We start from the raw sequence: 19,433 nt of genomic DNA, 5'->3' as shown, positions 1-19,433 counted from the left end.
CAGTTTGTTGTTATTCTACGCATGCGCAATAATATAAGTATTACTGCGGTGCCATGCGCTGGTTCGGATTCGGCTTTAACGCCTTTGGACAGCTGCATCATGTGCGTGAAAGTGTCAGTTACGGCAACATTGTAAAGGAAGTCAAAGTGATCGATCCAGCAGAGCTGAAATGTCATTTGGACGGAATCTGCTGCAGACAAATAAGTAGAGTCCGAGCAAGCTGGAGTGGATTAGCATGCCTGCACTTGGATGGTGAGTCGAACATGAGATTCGTCACTTGTTTAAATATGACAACCCTGTAGCTGAGTCATGTATCTTCGTTTTTGTCAGGTGACGGAGGCTTGTGCCTGGCAGGGTTTAATGCGGGGGGTGATACTTTTTTGGCGCGGAGCCGCGGGTGCGAGGACGCCGCCATCGGAGAGTCTTTTTTGATCCTCGCTTTTCCTGACAGAGTCGAGTCATGGGACTTGAATAACAACCAGAAGACGCCAACATGGAGCATGAAAACAAAAACGTCACCTGTGGACGCTGGTAGTTTTCTACACAACTTGTAGTCTTTATACAACTGAAAGCTTAACATTAAGACGACAGCCATGAAATCAGAATGCAAACAAAAACACTTCCGGTGTTCTGATCGAACATGTGCTAGTGTCACGCCAAATTTCTTCCCCCCTACAAAAACTTTCCCCCCGGAAGACATTTGGCGTGACAGCCCCTCTAATGCCTAAACCCAATGAGGGCATGAAAATACAAAGTTATATGACTCTAATGGGTTACAGCTGCAAAATTAGCGAAGCAAAAATAGCTTGAAAGGTTTGCATGCTGGAATGCTAATATTTTTTCCTCACCGTTATTTTTCACCAATGACAATCAGCCAATTTTAATGCTTTTAAAACAGGCAGCTGTGTGGGCTGCTTTAAAGTCCTTCCACCCTCATTGGCGTCCTTCAGGCATTAGAGGGGCTGTCACGCCAAATGTCTTCTGGGGGGGAAGGTTTTTGGTGTGACACTAACATAAAAATGTCTATGGCTCAACCCGTAGACATTGTCAAACCAAGTTTTATTCCCCCCCCCCCCCACCACCCCCATTTACTTCCGGGGTATGATTAATACAGACGTTTTGTTAATGCTATATTATAAAAATATAACGCTATATTGTAAAAATACAGACGTTTTGTTAACGCTATATTATAAAAAATAAAATAAAAAAAAACAATTTACAAACACAAGCTATGGGATGACGCATTTACTTCCGGCGTCACGTTTCCTCTTACGTCATCCCATAGCTTGTGTTTGTAAATCATTTTTGACATTTTTTTTAATATTTTTATAATGTAGCATTAACTAAACGTCTGTATTAATCATGACCCCGGAAGTAAATGGGGGGGGGGAGCTTTTGTAGGGGGAAGAAATTTGGCGTGACAACAGCTTACAAGTAGAAGCAGCATTGGCTGTTGTGACGCGAGAAATTCGGCCGCCATCTTGAAGTGGTGATAAGGGTTGGCGAGCAGCTTAAACTGACAGTTGACAGGTAGAAAACAAAGCTCCCGTGCTGGTGTTCAGCGTTTTCCTGCTAAAATGAGCGGACTGTTAAAAATAAGAATCAGGGGATTACTTTTCACAAGTAAGATTTAACCTTAACGTACTATTGGTTGTATTTTTTGAAAAGAATATTACGACAGAGTTGAGACGGAGCAAAGATCTCCAAGAGTACTGAATATAAATTAAAAAAAAAAAAAAAAATATATATATATATATATATATATATATATATATATATACATACATATATATATATCTCAGTGACGTGCTGTGAGGTTCATGGCTGGTGAAGCACTGACTTAATCACAGTCAGATTTATAAACATATGAACCCTCTAGAGTATCTTATTCACCATTTGATTGGCGGCGGTTAACATGTTATGTTTAAAAGCTCATACTAGCATTTTTCCCTGCTTGGCACTCAGCATCAAGGGTTGGAATTGGGGGTTAAATCACCAAAAATTATTCCTGGCCGCTGCTGCTCACTGCTCCCCTCACCTACCAGGGCGTGAACAAGGGGATGGGTCAAATGCAGAAGAAAAATTTCACCACAGCTAGTGTGTGTGTGTGTGTGACAATCATTGGTACTTTAACTTAATGTAGCAGGTACTTTAGCTAGTATAGTATAGTATAAATAAATTACACTTATCATTATTAGCAATAATACTGCTAACATTAACAATATTAAATAATCACATGTATGTACAAAATAACAAACACGACAGTACACAGTGTGACAGGTGTAACCGCGCTCCAGCGGCAGTGTTCATTCACTGTCTTTACTGTAGCATAAAAAACGCAGATGGCCTTAAAACGCCACGATACTCAGTCACCATATTTAAGTACCCAAAATAAAGACTCGACATAAATATAAATTCAATCGGATCAGAAACATTGGAGGAAACGGGATTAAAACCCGATGCTAACCGGCCATAGAAAATACATGGGTGTTTTTACAATATGCAGGCAAACGACAACTTTAAAACATACCGGCTTCAAATGTCCACAGGCCCAGCCGAGTAGTGTAAGAATGATCTCTGGGATCACTAGCGCCCTCTACCACCAGGAGGCCAGAGAACAGGTGCCTCACATTGTACGTGTTTCGGAGCCGTTTTATGATTGCCCAGCACAAGAAATACATTGCACACATACAGCTGTTGACAAAATACACAGTACATTATATACCTCAGCTAACTAAACTATGAAAATGTATAACATTTTTCATATAGCAATACGGTCTCACTGCACAGCAGCCAGCAGTTAGCCGAGTCATTGCGCAATCTACGGGGAGGCTCAACTGGCTGTGACTCACCGTAAGTAATTCGCAGTATTTGAACGGCAAATGTGAAAATTAAGCGATTTTGAATAAAAAAAAATAATTTAAAACTGGTGAAGTTAAATGGAAAATAACTTTATAGTATAATCACTAGATACATACAACATTTTTTTTTTTCCTTTTTCAATTTTTTTCTTTCCATGATGGCTGGGGAGGCCATGCCTCACCTGCCGCCCCTGACTGCACGTCACTGAAATATATGTGTATATATATGTATATATATATATATATATATATGTGTGTGTATATATATATATATATGTGTGTATATATATGTATATGTATATATATATATGTGTGTATATATATGTGTATATATATATGTGTGTATATATATATATATATATATATATATATATATGTATATATATATATATATATATATATATATATATTTCTCTGCAAACCTATGGTGGCATCATTCCTTCAGTGTGCATATTGTATATAGTTCTCTGCAAACCTATGAAATGTTCTATTTTGTCTTCATTATTTTTGTCAAAATGCACCAGAATGCTTCATTTGTTTGTGAAAAACACAAAGAAATCTTCTGGGGGAGGATGACCCCTCTCCAGGGGTTTGGTCTACAAACTTTTAGCCCCACCTAAACCAAAATTCACCAGCCGCCATTGATTATGATGCATTATCATTTTAGGCAATGTATACGACAATACTTTTTAACAGCATAATTGTAACCAGGAATAAGTCTTCAAGTAACAATATTCAAATACTAACATCGTTGGGTAAGACAGAATTTGTTTTTATTCTGAATCCAGTGAAACAGATTGGTGGTTTTAGCTGATATAAATACTTTCAGGTGTTTATATATGTTTATGTTTAAGTATTTGGCAGACGTTTTATCCAAAGTGACATACATAAAAAATACATAATCACTGTAAACATTAATATTTAAGGGAAGAATGTAATACAAAATATCAATACAAAGTGTCAAGACAGAATTAACTCTGCTGCTGCAGCAACAACAGATACAGTCTATAGGTCCCTAAATTAAATTATATAGATATCTAATGTATTCATACATTGTTTATGTAGGATATATGCATGTATATATAACCTCATTATATTGTTTCTTGAACTTAAAAATAGCTGACTGTTTTTTGTGAATGTGAGTGTGAATGTTGTCTGTCTATCTGTGTTGGCCCTGCGATGAGGTGGCGACTTGTCCAGGGTGTACCCCGCCTTCCGCCCGATTGTAGCTGAGATAGGCGCCAGCGCCCCCCGCGACCCCGAAAGGGAATAAGCGGTAGAAAATGGATGGATGGATGTATGTTTTTCCCCCTTCTTTTGGATTATATTCACAGTTTTTATCTTGGATGTCTGGAGAATATTATATTACTGTTAAGCAAACTATGAATAATAAAACGCACCAAAACATGTGTCCTTTAGCATCGCTACACGTATGAAAAAAAAGAAATGTGGGAAAATCAGTGGTATTCAGTGAGGTAAGATGAATTAAATGTGCCGACAGTTCATTGCTCCTGCCAAATGAATTGCACTGAGTGGAGCGATCACCACTCCAAGATGGCGGCCCCGCGTCTCGTCAGCGGCAGTAGGCAGTAGCGGTCGATGCTGCGGCTACTTATAAGATGTCTATGGCATAGGATGTCTACGGTGCTACCCATAGACATCTTATAAGTAGACACAGCATCGACCGCTACTGCCTACTGGCCCTGACGAGACGCGGGGCCGCCATCTTGGAGTGGTGATCCGCTCCACTCAGTGCAATTCTTTTGGCAGGAGCAATGTACTGTCAGCGCATTTCATTCATCTTACCTCACTGAATACCCCGCCTTCCACCCGAATGCAGCTGGGATAGACTCTTTCGTGTCCTTTCACCCAAGTGTACATTTTTGGTACCGTATGGGTTTTGTATTTTCAATATTAAATGATAATATACAGAGTGTTTTTATACATTTCATTTACATGCATATCGTACGGTACAGTACAATCTATTCAGATAAATGCCAAATGTTCTAAAGTACTGTATTCAGTGTTTGAGCAGTTAATATAAATGTATATGACATTAAAAGGTATCAAACATAATAGTGTATAAAATAACATTTAAAATAACGCCTCAGTTATTCTGCTAAGTAACTAGTTACTCTTACAATGAGGTAACTTACTCAATTACTTTTTGGGAGTGGTAATTAGTAACAATAACCAATTACTTTAAGGTAAGGGACGGTGTGGCGCAGTGGAAGAGTGGCCGTGCGCAACCCAAGTATCCCTGGTTCAATCCCCACCTAGTACCAATCTCGTCACGTCCGTTGTGTCCTGAGCAAGACACTTCACCCTTGCTCCTGATGGGTGCTGGTTAGCGCCTTGCATGGCAGCTCCCTCCATTAGTGTGTAAATGTGTGTGTAAATGTGGAAGTAGTGTCAAAGCGTTTTGAGTACCTTGAAGGTAGAAAAGCCCTATACAAGTACAACCCATTTATTATTTATTTATGACTGACAATGCAAATGAAGCACATTCCAAACGGCTTGTTTGGAGGAAGTATGAAGGCAACATGTTTTTTTTTTTCTTCTTTTTTTTTTTAAATATATCCAGCATGTCTCCATTGTTTGAATTTACATTTTTACGACCTATGCAGATCTCAAATACACAAAAACAGGTCCCCATTTTGCATAGGAGGTCCCCTTTAAGAAAAATAAAACACACAATTGTATTTTTGTGAAAAGGAAAAAAATATATATAATATACAAAACCCTATTTTCATACAAATATGAGGAAAAACTGTTTTTGTTTTTTTGCCAACCTCATCAGTTAGCTAGCAGTATGACACAAACACACATTATTACTAATAATAGTTGAGCCTATGTTTAACATGCTTAAAGAGAATACATTGAAGTAAAGTACATCACAACTTCACACTTGCACAATTTAACACATGTGAAAAGGAGTAGGAAGAGGATGATTTTTTTAACCCATCTTCATGTAAATTACTTCACATCCTATGTTAACCTATTAAAAAAAAAATAATAACATTGTTGCAATAATAAGATCGTGTAAAGAAGAAAAACAAGCAGCACCACCATCTTCTCTATCACTTTCCTGATTTCCAGGTATGCCACTGAATCTGCCATTGACCCATGGTGGTTACATTGCCACCAAGCCTCCTTTCTACCACCCTTTGTCCCCTCTCCTGAAGGCCACCAGGCTGGCACTGGGTGCAGAGCACACCATCCTGCTCAGCGCCGGTGGAGCGGTGTACACCTGGGGATTGGGCAGGTAGATCCCACATGTTTCAATGATGAGTAATCTGGAGAAGACCTTAATCATTTTCTGTGCTACTTAACAGTCATGGCCAGCTTGGGCATGGGGGCCTCTCGTCTGAAGAAGAACCCCGGGTAGTGGAGGCCCTTTGGGGCATGACTATGAGCTGTGTGGCCACTGGAGGCTGGCACACAGTTTGCATCAGTGGTAACAGAAACACTTAATTAACGATGTCAGCTCAGTTTACGCTTCATAAATGGTTTGAAATATATGTGTTTAACAGATGGGCGTGACCTGTATGTGTGGGGCTGGAACGAGAGTGGACAGCTTGGACTACCCTCGCAAGCTGTGAGGCAGACTCGGCAGCATCTGAATAGTCAACAATTAGCAGGTTGAACTTTGTTTTTAAACTGGGTTTTTACTCGTATTTCAGTAATAATTTTATTTGAGGATGTTAGATCTTCTCTAAGGCATCATTAAGTGTGAAAATAGTACAAAGTAAGGAGCTTTATATGTATTCAATTCAAAAGCAAACTATTCAAACCTTGTAATAGGAAAATAAAAAAATCTCACAGAAGCATTTACTCTACTCTCAAAATCTAAAATGTAGTCCGAATAAACATTAGCTCATGCTTCTATATTTGCTCTTATTTGTTTTTTGTACTTACAATCTTGGTCGCATGAAGATTGTTGTTGTACTTCAAACCTATATGATTTTGACAATAGAATGGTATAGTGGTAGCTAAAAATAGCTGAGCGTTACACACTTGTCATTGGATTACTGTAAAACACGGGTTACAATACAGGAAGAAACTTTAACCAAAGTATCCAAATGTCATGAGGTTTGATATCAGTCTATGTTTTTCAACTCACAGGAACTTCTTCATGTCAAGAGTTGCCGACTGAAGAAAATGACAAAGAAGTGTTTATATCCATCCAGGCATTCCCAGCTCTTTTGGACATTACTCCATCCTGTGAGGTGACGTCTGTTGATTGTGGCTCCCGGCACACGGCAGCAGTAACATGTAAGACAGCTACACTTGTCCTAATTATTAAAATGTTGATTTTTCCCAAACTTGTCCACTCTTAGTTTTTTTAGCAAGAAAATGTAGCTATTCTTAGTAAATGTTCTTCATGCTGGTTAAAGTCTAATTCAAACTATAATGTTTATTTAGTATTGGCAAACAAAATAACTTAAGAGCCCAGGTCACTCCCAAGGTTTTAAAATATGTTAAATTATACTTACCGTTTTTATTTCTCTATTTCCAAAGTCCCATAAGATTCACATGTTGCTACATGCTTAAACAGTAATCTGATTTGGCAGATATCGGTTTGAGTGTCTAAAGATATATTAAAGGGGTCCTACAATGCAAAAATCATCTTTTCCTACCACTCAGTACCAAAAATTTTAAATAAAACCATGGAGGCATGGCGGAGAATGTTAGAAATGTTTTTTTTATAAATATTTAATTATTTTAAACTTGCTCCAAACAAGCTGTTCGGAGTTTTGATACTTTAGTGACGAACGCCTCTGCAGGTTTCTCGATGGGCTTTAATTATGTTTTGAAAACTTCTTCAGCCAGCCACTTCTGCTGAAATGTGTAGTTTTCGGACACGTATTCCTTTTCGCTCTTTTGCCAAAGCATAAGCATGTTCACAAGATATAGCATTTAGTGATCTGACTTTGTGCATTGGCCGTTAACAATATCCAATTAAAGGGTTCCCACCTGTCAAATAATCACTCTGTCCTTCCAATCAAAAATATTAAATGCTTATTTAGTCAAAATAAATTATGAACATATTTTTTTATCAATTGCATAGGCTTGTGTAACTGAGGCCAGACAATTATGGAGAATACTAACCAATGGGTTGCCCCCAAATATGGCGAAACACAAATGTTCTTACATTTAAAATAAAGAAGTACAGTATCTCTCTGGAGTTCACAGGTGTGGGCTGGACAAAAAAAGTTTGCATTCGCCCTGTGAATTTTAAGGGTGCAACGATTAGTTGACATTGTCAACAAATGTCAACAATAACATTTGTGGCCGAAAAGTCGTGACATTATCACTCGTGTTTTTACGGAGGACGCGAGTCAACATCGCCAGTGAAAACATTTAAAGTATGAGAACATTTGCTTGAATACCTTGCTCGTTTTGCAAAGAGGACCTTGTTTTTTTATGGCAGTACATCTGTGATACGCGAGCATTTAAGGCAGAGACATGATGTCGGACGTCTGGAGGGAGGATGAGGTCTTAACCTCGGTAAGAGTATGAGTTTGTAACTTGCTGCCTAGCTAACAAGTGTGAGACAAAGTTGTGTGAAAAATAAATATAATTTTAGCCAAAGTCAGCCAGCTAAACTTTATCTACATCAATTCAAGCAGGGTCAAGTTGCAATGTAATAAAAAGTAAACGGCACAATAAGCGCACACACACACACACGGGAATTAAGCACCAATGCGGTGGAATCATAAGATTAAATATACAATCTAATAGATAGCTAACATGTTAAGAATTCGATACATTGAGTAATTACTGTGCTAAAACTGCCATGATTTAATCAGTAAATATACCAGTGTGCAGCTTTTTAAACATCAGAAAAAAAAAAGTTCTTTGTGAGGAAGTTAGATCTGGTGTTTTTTTTTTTAATTGCTGCTATTATAACTGAGGGCTTTTTTATACATAAGGTTTTGAGCATTTGGCTTTTCCTTTCTTTTAAATGTACAACATTTTATCAGTCGTTTTAATATTTGTAACAGCTGAATGAGCAGCACAGTCACAGCGTAAATACATATTTATTGAGTGAATTAGTAAGCTGCATTTAAAAGAAGATGGAAAAATTAGAGCCATTAAATATGTGTACACTTTATAATCGGACGAGTTGAGGAGTTGTTAAGATAGTCGACAACAAGTCGACTATCAAATTAGTCGTAAGTCGCGGCCCTTCCTGTGATTGAGCGGCCAAAAGATGGGAGTTGGACATTTGATAGGCACAAAAAAATAGACTCGTTTAGGTGATTGGCTGCTACACACAGACAACTTCTTTTTCAGGGGAGGCTCAGTTAGGTAGTATGGAGGCTGCTTTACACAGCTGCTCTCTCTGTGTCTGACTCCAGTACTGCACATTACTGCCAATGCCTTTATTTCACCCTAAAATTAAATTCAGGTTTGTCGCTTTTCAGAAAACATTAAAGGCTTCAGCCCTGGTTGCCACCCCCTAACGCCGCCCCTGATACTTAGCAGTTCTTCTCATTAGTTGGTTGCGAGTAGTGAGGCATTCTGTGTATTCTGTCCCGCCTGCATGTAACAAAGATTGGGGATGATTGACAAGAGGCTGTACTCCAGTTGATTTAATTACGCTGTCAAATAAACAAGCTCAGGTGCTCAGAGCGATACACAGAGTGAGACTTATTATTTGTCTACCGTTGCATGACTTCTTCCCGGAAATGATAAACACTGGTGGTCCACCATGCTAAGATGGCTGTTTTGCAGCAAGCAGCACGCAAACTCGGAGTACGCAAGGGGCATAGATCTTCCTGCAAAAAGCAGACACAATCCAAAAATCTAACTATGCAATGGATTACACCGATATTTTATCGAAAAAAGATTGTCAAGTGATATTCAGGATTATTTGTTGGAGTTTCCAGACTTATCAAACTATGTAGAATATATTTATACTATTCATATATTATATATATATAATATATGTTATATATTATTTATTATTATTATTGTGAGCAAACTGTGGTGCTGAATTTCCCCCAGGGATCAATAAAGTACTTTCTATTCTATCCTATCTATCTATGTTGTGCTCAAGATATCATTCTACGTGACAAAACAGATGAAAACTTGGAAAAGCATGGAGGTCTGTGATTTTTTTGTGTGGCTGGGTCAAGAAAATTGTTATCCAGATTATCTAAATATGCATCGTTTTTGCTTGGGTAAAGGTTGCATTTCATGATTTATCTATGTGTCTAAAGTTATGTTTTTTGTTGGTGCGGTTGCACATTCCATTTACCAGTATGCGTGTTTTTTTACCCTCATTATCAAAATATAACTTTAGATGTGAACACTGTATACGTGCTGAAAGCTTCATTTATTAACTAGTTTAGGTTGTGCTCACATTTGCTCTTTTATTTAGACTTGCTGAGTAAAATTTGTTTTAAGAAATACACATATTAAAGAAATACTTAAATGGGGAAATACTGAATGTTAAAAGTATATCAAACAAACCTTTAACAAAGTGATCACTGCAAACTCGTGCATTTTTGACGCTGCTCCCTTTGAGTGGAGTGCAGGCCATTTTTCTCGTCGTCGTTTCCTAAAATCTTGCACTCTTCTGCCCTTCTTTATTACGTCTCGAGGAACTCTGAGGAAACGTTTATCCTTTTAGCGATTTGAACTGTCGTACAGCCCAAAACAACACAAGCATAGAGCATTTTTCTTTGAGAAAGGCTAAACGGTACTTAGTACTCATTTAAACAGACACTGGCTTGACAACCACGCATATTTGATGAGCCGGGCGTGAGGTCATGTAAATCCAAGCAATTTGGCTATCGGCGCAGGCCAACAATTGTATGAAATGTTTTAATGCCTCAGTACATTATATTTAATGATTTTTTTAAATGCCATTTAGGCCTTCATTACCGCAAATTCTATTTAATGACATAATGCTTTTTAATGACCCGCGTAAAACCTGATTCAGTTTTAATCCCTAGTTGTTTAAAAATTTTCCTCAAAATCCTATTGAGGAGCAGACTGTCACGTACATGCACACGCATGCTAAAATCCTACACTGTTGCTATTTCTAATAAAAAGTAACATATATATCTAAGTAGACTCGATATGAAAGTGCTAAAAACAACAACATGACTGACTCAGTGGAGACGCAGTTGAAGGTGGCTTGGCCTGCCGGGCTTCGGTACGTAGAGATTGCTCACAAAACAGCGCATTGAGAAGAGACTGTCAGAAAGCGGCTTGAAGATAAACAAAATCGATGCAAACATTTTAGTTTTATTTAGACCGCAAGGTATTGTTTTAAACGTAGAAAGCAAATCATAATATGACCGTTTAAATGTGATTACCTTGTTTGATTTTAATTGCTGGCAAAAGTGCAATATGGATTACTTCCAGATCCAACCTTGTTGAACAGCTAAAGAGGGGTAAGACCAAGTCTGAAAACAAATTGCAGACCAACACAGTAATAAACACCTTTAAAAAAACAACGTTTTTGTTCTGTTATTTCACTACTAAGATTTGGGTTTGTGTTTTAAAAGTTTTCTTGGTCAACATAACTGAAGCTTTTATTACCTTTGTTTTTTTCCTCATTTTTTTTAGCCACTGGTGACCTCTACACATGGGGCTGGGGTGAGTTTGACTGACTCTGAACATAGTGACAGAAAAATGTACTTTACTTAAAGCACAAGTTTCTTGTTTTTCTTAGGCGAATATGGTCAGCTCGGATATGAGACGTCCTGTTCAGATGAGCCGCAGCGTGTGGACTACTTCAGGGACAAACAGATGCGTGTTGTTGGCGTGACGTGCGGAGGGTGGAACACTTTTGCTGCTATCGCCAAGGAGGAAGTGGATGACTGATACAGTTAATAAACATGGACTTTGCTTTTTGAGCTCATGGTTCAAATCTTTTCAGAGTCAAACTCAGCATTTTGTAATTTATATGGTACAAAAAACTGGGAAAATTGTGTATTTTGTTAAACTTTTTTTATGGAAATATAAAGAACAGTTTTTTCAAAAATCACTGGCCTGGTGATTAACATTTAACAGCAGATAAGTCAATAAAATACTTATATAATTTAAGGCAACTATCAGGTTTATATGACTAATTAAACAATGGAATAAGTGGATGATCCTTTTCAGTTGTTGACTGAAGGTCTTCACAGCACAATTTTGAAGGAACTGTGGAGAAATGGGTTGAAATAAATTCTAAAATCGTGTTTAATAAAACATACTTGATTAGGGATGGGTATCGAAACACGGTTATGAGCATCAAACATACACTAGTAAGTCCTTTTCTGCGCATTCCCCATGGTCCGTTTTGCTGCAATTATGGATTTTTCTTACATTAATGTATTGTCATTTAATTTCCGAACCAACTTTGTCAAACATAAGGCTTTTTTTAATCAAAAAAATGGATAGCTTCCACTTTGTATGTACTGTTTTGATAGTACCAATTGAGATCGGTACGTCCTACCAAAGACTATAAAAATGGGACTCATTACCTCCCTGTTTGACACTCAGCATCAAGGGGTTGGAATTGGGGGTTAAACCACCAAAATGATTCCCGAGCGTGGCCACCGCTGCTGCTTACTGCTCCCCTCGCCTCCCAGAGGGTGGAACAAGGGGATGGGTCAAATGCAGAGGTTAATTTCACCACACCTAGTGTGTGTGTGTGTGTGTGACTATCAGTGGTACTATAATTTTGATTCATTTATCAGTTAAAATGTAAATGATACCCATCCCTACTTTTGATTAGCTTTATGCTCACCTGACAAAATCCGGGGACCTGGAAATAACATGCTGAAACTCTGAAAGGTTCACGGTTCCATCCTTGTCGATGTCGGACTCGTCAAGAATCTTAACACGCAGAAGAAAGAACAGGATTTGAGGGTCGTGATTCACTGTGTTGCAGTGCAAAGCTCACTCACATTGGTGATGAGCTGCCTCATTTCCTCCGAGGTTAATCTTGTGTCATCCGTCTCTCCCGTCAAGCAGTTAACCAGTTTCTCCAGATCCCCACAGTCAAGAGTTCCGTCATCATCAAAATCTTAAAGATAGGAATGTTGCAGGGATATAACTTTTACTTTGGCTGTAATAGATGTGTGTGCGTGTTGTTGTTTTTTTTGCAAACAATGCTTACCAAATATACGGAATGCGTAATGAGACTTAATTTCCAGTGTAGCAGAGTCACTAAAGGCACTCAAAAGATCTAAAAAATCCTCAAAGGTAAGGCTCCCATCTTTCAGTTCTGATGTGGAGAAGACATGGCAGATTCTTGTTCCGAAAGGGTTGGACTGGGACAAGAGGTAGAAAGGACAGTGCAGTTAATCAATACCCAAGGCACTATATAGATGAGTCCCTTTTTTATTGGTTGAATCGAGTGAAACTTTTATTGGTAGATTGCACAGTACAGTACAGTACATATTCCGTACAATTGACCACTAAATGGTAACACCCGAGTAAGTTTTACAACTTGTTTAAGTCGGGGTCCACGTAAATCAATTCATGGTACAAATATATACTATCAGCATAGTACAGTCATCTCACAAGTTAATCATCAGAATAGGGCTGGGCGATATATCAATGTACACGATATATCGCCGATTGCTCTCTGTGCAATATAGAAAATGACTATCGTGATATTCGAGTATACGTTCTCACGCAGTTGCTTTTAGCTCCTAGCTCCGGGCATTACACTACAGGCTCTTCTCGCTCTTTCCTGTGTCTCCTTCTCACAGACAAGCAGGCGCACATTCTTTCACACGTCACATACTGTCACGACATACGTCACATACGTATACGCTCTCGCGGAGCAGAGAGGTAGCAAACTGGGTAACGTTAGTTTTGATGCTAGCAGAGCTGTGCGAGTGGTAAAACAACAAAAAGAAATGGCGAATGAAGGAAGAAGTAATTCCCAAGAAGAACTGCAGGGGGTCCATTGTCTGGCGGTGGTTTGGCTTCAAGTGGGAATATGTTGAACAGACAACCGTAATTTGTCAAGTGTCGGCCAAAAGCGTTGCTATAAAAAGTAGCATCACTGCTAATATGTAGCATCATTTTAAAAGTCACTTGTTAGAGAATGAAGAGAATTTCATAACTTCTGTAGTAACCTACCACATATCGCAGGACGAATACTATTTGATTTCCTATTATACAGCTCATTTATATTTGACAATTAAAATGTCTCTGACAATCTTGCACTTTCTGTTTTGGAAATGACATGAATGTTTGTGCCACTGCTTAATAACTGTTTAATAAATACAGTTTCTCTACTGCTCGCTAGTGTTACCATATCTGAGTCATTGTGCAGAAATATGGGGAAATAACTACAAATGTGCGCTACATTCGTTAACTGTGTTACAAAAAAAAGATCAATTAGTTGGACATAGAGAACATACAAACCCTTTATTTATTGAGTCAAAGATATCAAAGCTCGATGATTTGATAAAATTGCAAACAGCTAAAATGATGTACAAAGCAAATTATAACCTGCTACAAAAGAATGTACAACAATTCTTCTCAACTAAAGAGGAGAAATATAACCTTAGAGGAAAATCTAACTTAAAACATTTGTATGCCCGTACAACACTTAAAACCTTTAGCATATCAGTATGTGGAATTAAATTATGGAATGGATTAATGAGTAAAGAAGTAAAAAATTGTACTGATATGATCCAGTTTAAGAGGCTGTTCAAATTAATAGTGCTTACAAAGTACAAAGAAGAAGAATTATGAGAAACACTTTCAACCTTATTGAAAATAAGATATTCTTCATCTCAGTATGTTGGTAATGACTGAATTAATCAATTACATGTTACAGAACTGTTGTATTATTCACGGATGTCATTTTACTATTTTGCTGTAAAAAGAGTCAGTAAATGAATGTATATATTGGTGGGCCCTCTGACGTGGGAAAGGGGGAGGATTAAATAAGCTTTGCTTCTTCCTACTCCTTTTCGGACATGATGTGATATGAATTGTCTGATGTATTGTGTTGTAAATGTGCTCATGTTCAAAATAAACTAAGAAAAGAAAAAAAGAAAAAAGTTTTGATCAATTGACTTAATTCTGATTTCCTTCTCTGCATGAAAGTTTAAAAGTAGCATATATTATTACAGTATGAACAAGAATATTTTAATGTAGACACATAGAATCATCATACTGCTGTAAGGCTGGGCGATATATCGATATATACGATATATCGCAAGTTTGTCTCCGTGCGATATAGAAAATGACTATATCGTAATATTCGAGTATACGTTCTCACGCAGGTCTTTTAGCTGCGGGCGTACACTTTAGGCTCTCCTCGCTCTTTCCTGTGTCTCCTTCTCGCAGACAAGCAGGCGCACATTCTTACATACGCCACAGGTCACATACACGCCCTCGTAGAGCAGAGACGTAGCGGCATGGTTAATGTTAGCTGCTAACATAGCCGTACGAGAGAAAGATGCTGCGGACCAATAAAAACAGCAAGGTTTCCATCGTCTGGCGGTGGTTCGGCTTTAAGTGGGAATATGTCGAACAGACAACCGTAATTCGTTTTGTGTTTGGGGGGTGGAAAGCGTTGCTATAAAAAGTAGCATTACTGCTAATATGTAGCATCATTTGAAAAGTCACTCGCTAGAAAATGAAGAGAATTTCATAACCTTAGTAACATACCACATAGTGAAGGACAAATACTATTTGATTTCCTATTATGCAGCTCATTTTTCACGGTCTAGCTCCATCCTATCTTGCCGATTGTATTGTACCATATGTCCCGGCAAGAAATCTGCGTTCAAAGGACTCCGGCTTATTAGTGATTCCCAAAGCCCAAAAAAAGTCTGCGGGCTATAGAGCGTTTTCATTTCGGGCTCCAGTACTCTGGAATACCCTCCCGGTAACAGTTCGAGATGCCACCTCTGTAGAAGCATTTAAGTCTCACCTTAAAACTCATTTGTATACTCTAGCCTTTAAATAGACTCCCTTTTTAGACCAGTTGATCTGCCGTTTCTTTTCTTTTTCTTCTATGTCCCACTCTCCCTTGTGGAGGGGGTCCGGTCCGATCCGGTGGCCATGTACTGCTTGCCTGTGTATCGGCTGGGGACATCTCTGCGCTGCTGATCCGCCTCCGCTTGGGATGGTTTCCTGCTGGCTCCGATGTGAACGGGACTCTCGTTGCTGTGTTGGATCCGCTTTGGACTGGACTCTCGCAACTGTGTTGGATCCATTATGGATTGAACTTTCACAGTATCATGTTAGACCCGCTCGACATCCATTGCTTTCCTCCTCTCCAAGGTTCTCATAGTCATCATTGTCACCGACGTCCCACTGGGTGTGAGTTTTCCTTGCCCTTATGTGGGCCTACCGAGGATGTCGTAGTGGTTTGTGCAGCCCTTTGAGACACTAGTGATTTAGGGCTATATAAGTAAACATTGATTGATTGATTGATTGATTTTTATTTGACACTTAAAATGTCTCTGACAATCTTGCAGTTTATGTTTTGGAAATGACTTGAATGTTTGTGCCATTGCTTTATAACTTTAATAAATACACTTTTGGTCAATTGACTTAGTTGTGATTTCCCTCTCTGCATGAAAGTTTAAAAGTAGCATATATTATTGCAGTATGAACAACAATGTTTTAATGTAGACACATAGAATCATCATAATTCTGTGATTATATGTATCAAGTGTTAATTAAAGTCCAAGTCAAAATATCGAGATATATATCGTATATCGCGATATGGCCTAAAAAATATCGCAATATTAAAAAAAGGCCATATCTCCCAGCCCTACATCAGAGTATATACATTGAATTATGCACATTATTTACAATATCCTTATCACCTTTAGTTCTGGAAGGGTGAGAATCTTCTCCATGGGCACCCTGGCGTTTGGAACACCTTGCTCTTCTTTCTTGAGCAGCTCAGTGAAGCGTTTATGCGCCCTACAACAAAGCCATCATCTTGTGTTACATAAACACAGCCAAAGGACCTTAGTAGTATGAACGTTTACTCACAGAAGAATTTCTTGTTTTGTTAAAAATGTCAGCTCCTAGAAGCAGAAGTATAAAGGTCACCATGAAGAAACACGGACTGTTTGATATTTGCAAGCGTTCTAATAGCGTTTAAACTGAAGTTTGACATGACAGGCAATGTTGTTAACAATTAATGCTCTCATTAGCAGCTAAGCCAACATAGCTAGCACCGCCGTGTGGGGCATTTAGCGTTCTATGTTTTTTTTATTTCAATTCGGTCACTTACTTGGTATTCTGAGAGCAAATCTTTCCCAAGTTGACTCGCCGTTGTTCCCATCTTGTCGTGTCCGACGATTAACTTTAAAGACGCCTGTAGTTTTTCCAAAATAGTCAACTGGTGTCCCACTTCCGGTGTGTCGTTAACCCTTTCGTGCTTCTACACACGCAGTTTATTTATCGGTGAATATCTTGTTGGTGGGTAATAAAGTGTGACCTTAACATGAATATGCTGTGACAATAAATGGGGGTATTATGTTGTGACATCTAAGCGAGTCAATAAAAGGTTACCTGGTACGTAACTTTACTTTACTGGCGATGTCAGTCACGGTCTGTAGAATGTGTAGTGTGAATGTGTGACTGGTGTTGCCAGATGGGAAAGGACATATTATCGTTTTGATTGATTGATTGAAACTTTTATTAGTAGATTGCACAGTTCAGTACATATTCCGTACAACTGACCACTAAATGGTAACACCCGAATAAGTTTTTCAACTTGTTTAAGTCGGGGTCCATGTAAATCATCCATATCCATCTTCTTCTGCTTACCCGAGGTCGGATCGCGGGCGCAGCAGCCTAAGTAGGGAAGCCCAGACTTCCCTCTCCCCAGCCACTTCGTCTAGCTCTTCCCAGGGGATCCCGAGGCGTTCCCAGGCCAGCCGGGAGACATAGTCTTCCCAACGTGTCCTGGGTCTTCTCCGTGGCCTCCTACCGGTTGGACGTCTAAACACCTCCCTAGGGAGGCATTCAGGTGGCATCCTGACCAGATGCCCGAACCACCTCATCTGGCTCCTCTCGATGTGAAGGAGCAGCGGCTTTACTTTGAGTTCCTCTCGGATGGCAGAGCTTCTCACCCTATCTCCATCTAATTTCGGCCGCTTGTACCCGTGATCTTGTCCTTTCGACCCAAAGCTCATGACCATAGGTGAGGGTGGGAACGTAGATTGACCGGTAAATTGAGAGCTTTGCCTTCCGGCTCAGCTCCTTCTTCACCACAATGGATCGGTACAACGTCCGCATTACTGAACACACCGCACCGGTCCGCCTGTCGAGCTCACGATCCACTCTTCCCTCACTCGTGAACAAGACTTATTTTGTTTTTTTCACTATAATTCGTGCTGGGTCCAGACGGACACGTCGCTGGGTCCGGACATGGACTGCGGTCCGCCTGTTGAGGATCACTGTACTAGGTCATAAAATCAGTGTCAGTTGAGTCTGTCCATAGGTTGCCTGTAGGGATTTTTAATGTCCAGCAGATGTCAGTATTTAGTGACACAGTATCAATACAGTTTTGCAATGTGTCGAAACGCTTCATGACGCCTCATCAACCCATCACCAGCATTAGCTTCGAATGCCACTTGTTTTCCGTTTTTTGTACTACTTTGATATGTTGTGGAATAAATAATGTTCCAACCTCCACGCCCTGTCCGGAGTGGTCTGTCTGCATTCGGAAGAACGAAACACGTCAAACGTGACAGCTGCTTTTGAAAAGTAAGAGCCAAATAGGTCTTTACTAAGAAATATTTTTCTGTATATGTCAGTATTTCTAATCAGAATCAGAAATGCTTTAATAATCCTTGAGGGGAAATTAAGATTTTCAGCACAATGCCATTCAAAAGCAGATAAATATTACAGGGAGACAGAACAGGATCGCTGACGGGTCTGCCAACTTCTGGCACACCTTACAATAAAGGTGATAAACAGGTAAACTCTGGAGGAGGTAAGAAAAAAAAAGAAAAAAATTACACTGTCCACATCTGACCTGAGATCAGTTCTTGTGGGCAGGTGCACATCATACCTGGGATCAGTTCTTGTGGCCATGTCCACATCTGACCTGAGATCAGTTATTATGGGCAGGTGCACATACCTGCCCACATATGACCTGAGATCAGTTATTACGGGCATGTCCACATCTGACCTGAGATCAGTTCTTGTGGGCAGGTGCACATCTGACCTGGGATCAGTTCTTGTGGCCATGTCCACATCTGACCTGAGATCAGTTATTTTGGGCAGGTGCACATCTGACCTGGGATCAGTTATTATGGGCAGGAGAACATCTGACCTGAGATCAGTTATTGTGGGCAGGTGAACATCTGACCTGGGATCAGTTCTTGTGGCCATGTCCACATCTGACCTGAGATCAGTTATTTTGGGCAGGTGCACATCTGACCTGGGATCAGTTATTATGGGCAGGAGAACATCTGACCTGAGATCAGTTATTGTGGGCAGGTGCACATCTGACCTGGGATCAGTTATTATGGCCAGGAGAACATTGACCTGAGATCAGTTATTGTGGGCTGGTGTACATCTGACCTAGGATCAGTTCTTGTTGCCATGTCCACATCTGACCTG

At 39.4% G+C, this 19,433-nt stretch overlaps 3 protein-coding genes across 3 annotated transcripts in view; 1 reads left to right on the top strand and 2 right to left on the bottom strand.

The window, feature by feature from the left end:
* Window positions 1-19,433, bottom strand: part of man2a2 (mannosidase, alpha, class 2A, member 2) — a 198,359-nt gene that overhangs the window by 78,093 nt on the left and 100,833 nt on the right. The window lies entirely within an intron of this gene.
* Window positions 7-12,029, top strand: LOC133563431 (RCC1 domain-containing protein 1-like). The gene is made up of 8 exons (XM_061917552.1): window positions 7-252; window positions 331-531; window positions 5,961-6,126; window positions 6,197-6,318; window positions 6,395-6,502; window positions 6,987-7,136; window positions 11,448-11,477; window positions 11,554-12,029. The coding sequence occupies exons 1-8, from the start codon at window positions 54-56 to the stop codon at window positions 11,703-11,705; spliced, it is 1,128 nt and encodes a 375-aa protein (XP_061773536.1). The 5' UTR covers window positions 7-53; the 3' UTR covers window positions 11,706-12,029.
* On the bottom strand, window positions 11,817-17,429 carry LOC133563432 (calcium and integrin-binding protein 1-like). Its single transcript, XM_061917553.1, has 7 exons — window positions 17,092-17,429; window positions 16,848-16,882; window positions 16,676-16,775; window positions 12,988-13,141; window positions 12,776-12,894; window positions 12,616-12,704; window positions 11,817-12,026 (listed from the first exon to the last, which is right to left on the bottom strand). Exons 1-7 carry the CDS (start codon window positions 17,140-17,142, stop codon window positions 12,005-12,007), a joined length of 570 nt encoding a protein of 189 aa, XP_061773537.1. The 5' UTR covers window positions 17,143-17,429; the 3' UTR covers window positions 11,817-12,004.

Source organism: Nerophis ophidion, linkage group LG12, assembly GCF_033978795.1.
Source record: "Nerophis ophidion isolate RoL-2023_Sa linkage group LG12, RoL_Noph_v1.0, whole genome shotgun sequence".
Lineage (NCBI taxonomy): Eukaryota > Metazoa > Chordata > Actinopteri > Syngnathiformes > Syngnathidae > Nerophis > Nerophis ophidion.
The sequence above is the reverse complement of the archived record's forward strand: the minus strand, read 5'-3'. Positions and strand labels throughout refer to the sequence as shown.

Bases quoted from the DNA above. Each gene is read 5' to 3' on its own strand.
- LOC133563431 (XM_061917552.1), top strand. From the start codon at position 54: ATGCGCTGGTTCGGATTCGGCTTTAACGCCTTTGGACAGCTGCATCAT. The intron at 6,319-6,394 runs GTAACAGAAACA...TGTGTTTAACAG, and splicing joins GCACACAGTTTGCATCAGTG to ATGGGCGTGACCTGTATGTG. The intron at 7,137-11,447 runs GTAAGACAGCTA...CATTTTTTTTAG, and splicing joins GCACACGGCAGCAGTAACAT to CCACTGGTGACCTCTACACA.
- LOC133563432 (XM_061917553.1), bottom strand. From the start codon at position 17,142: ATGGGAACAACGGCGAGTCAACTTGGGAAAGATTTGCTCTCAGAATAC. The intron at 16,883-17,091 runs GTAAGTGACCGA...TTCTGCTTCTAG, and splicing joins ATTTGCTCTCAGAATACCAA to GAGCTGACATTTTTAACAAA. The intron at 12,705-12,775 runs GTGAGTGAGCTT...CTGCGTGTTAAG, and splicing joins TGAGGCAGCTCATCACCAAT to ATTCTTGACGAGTCCGACAT.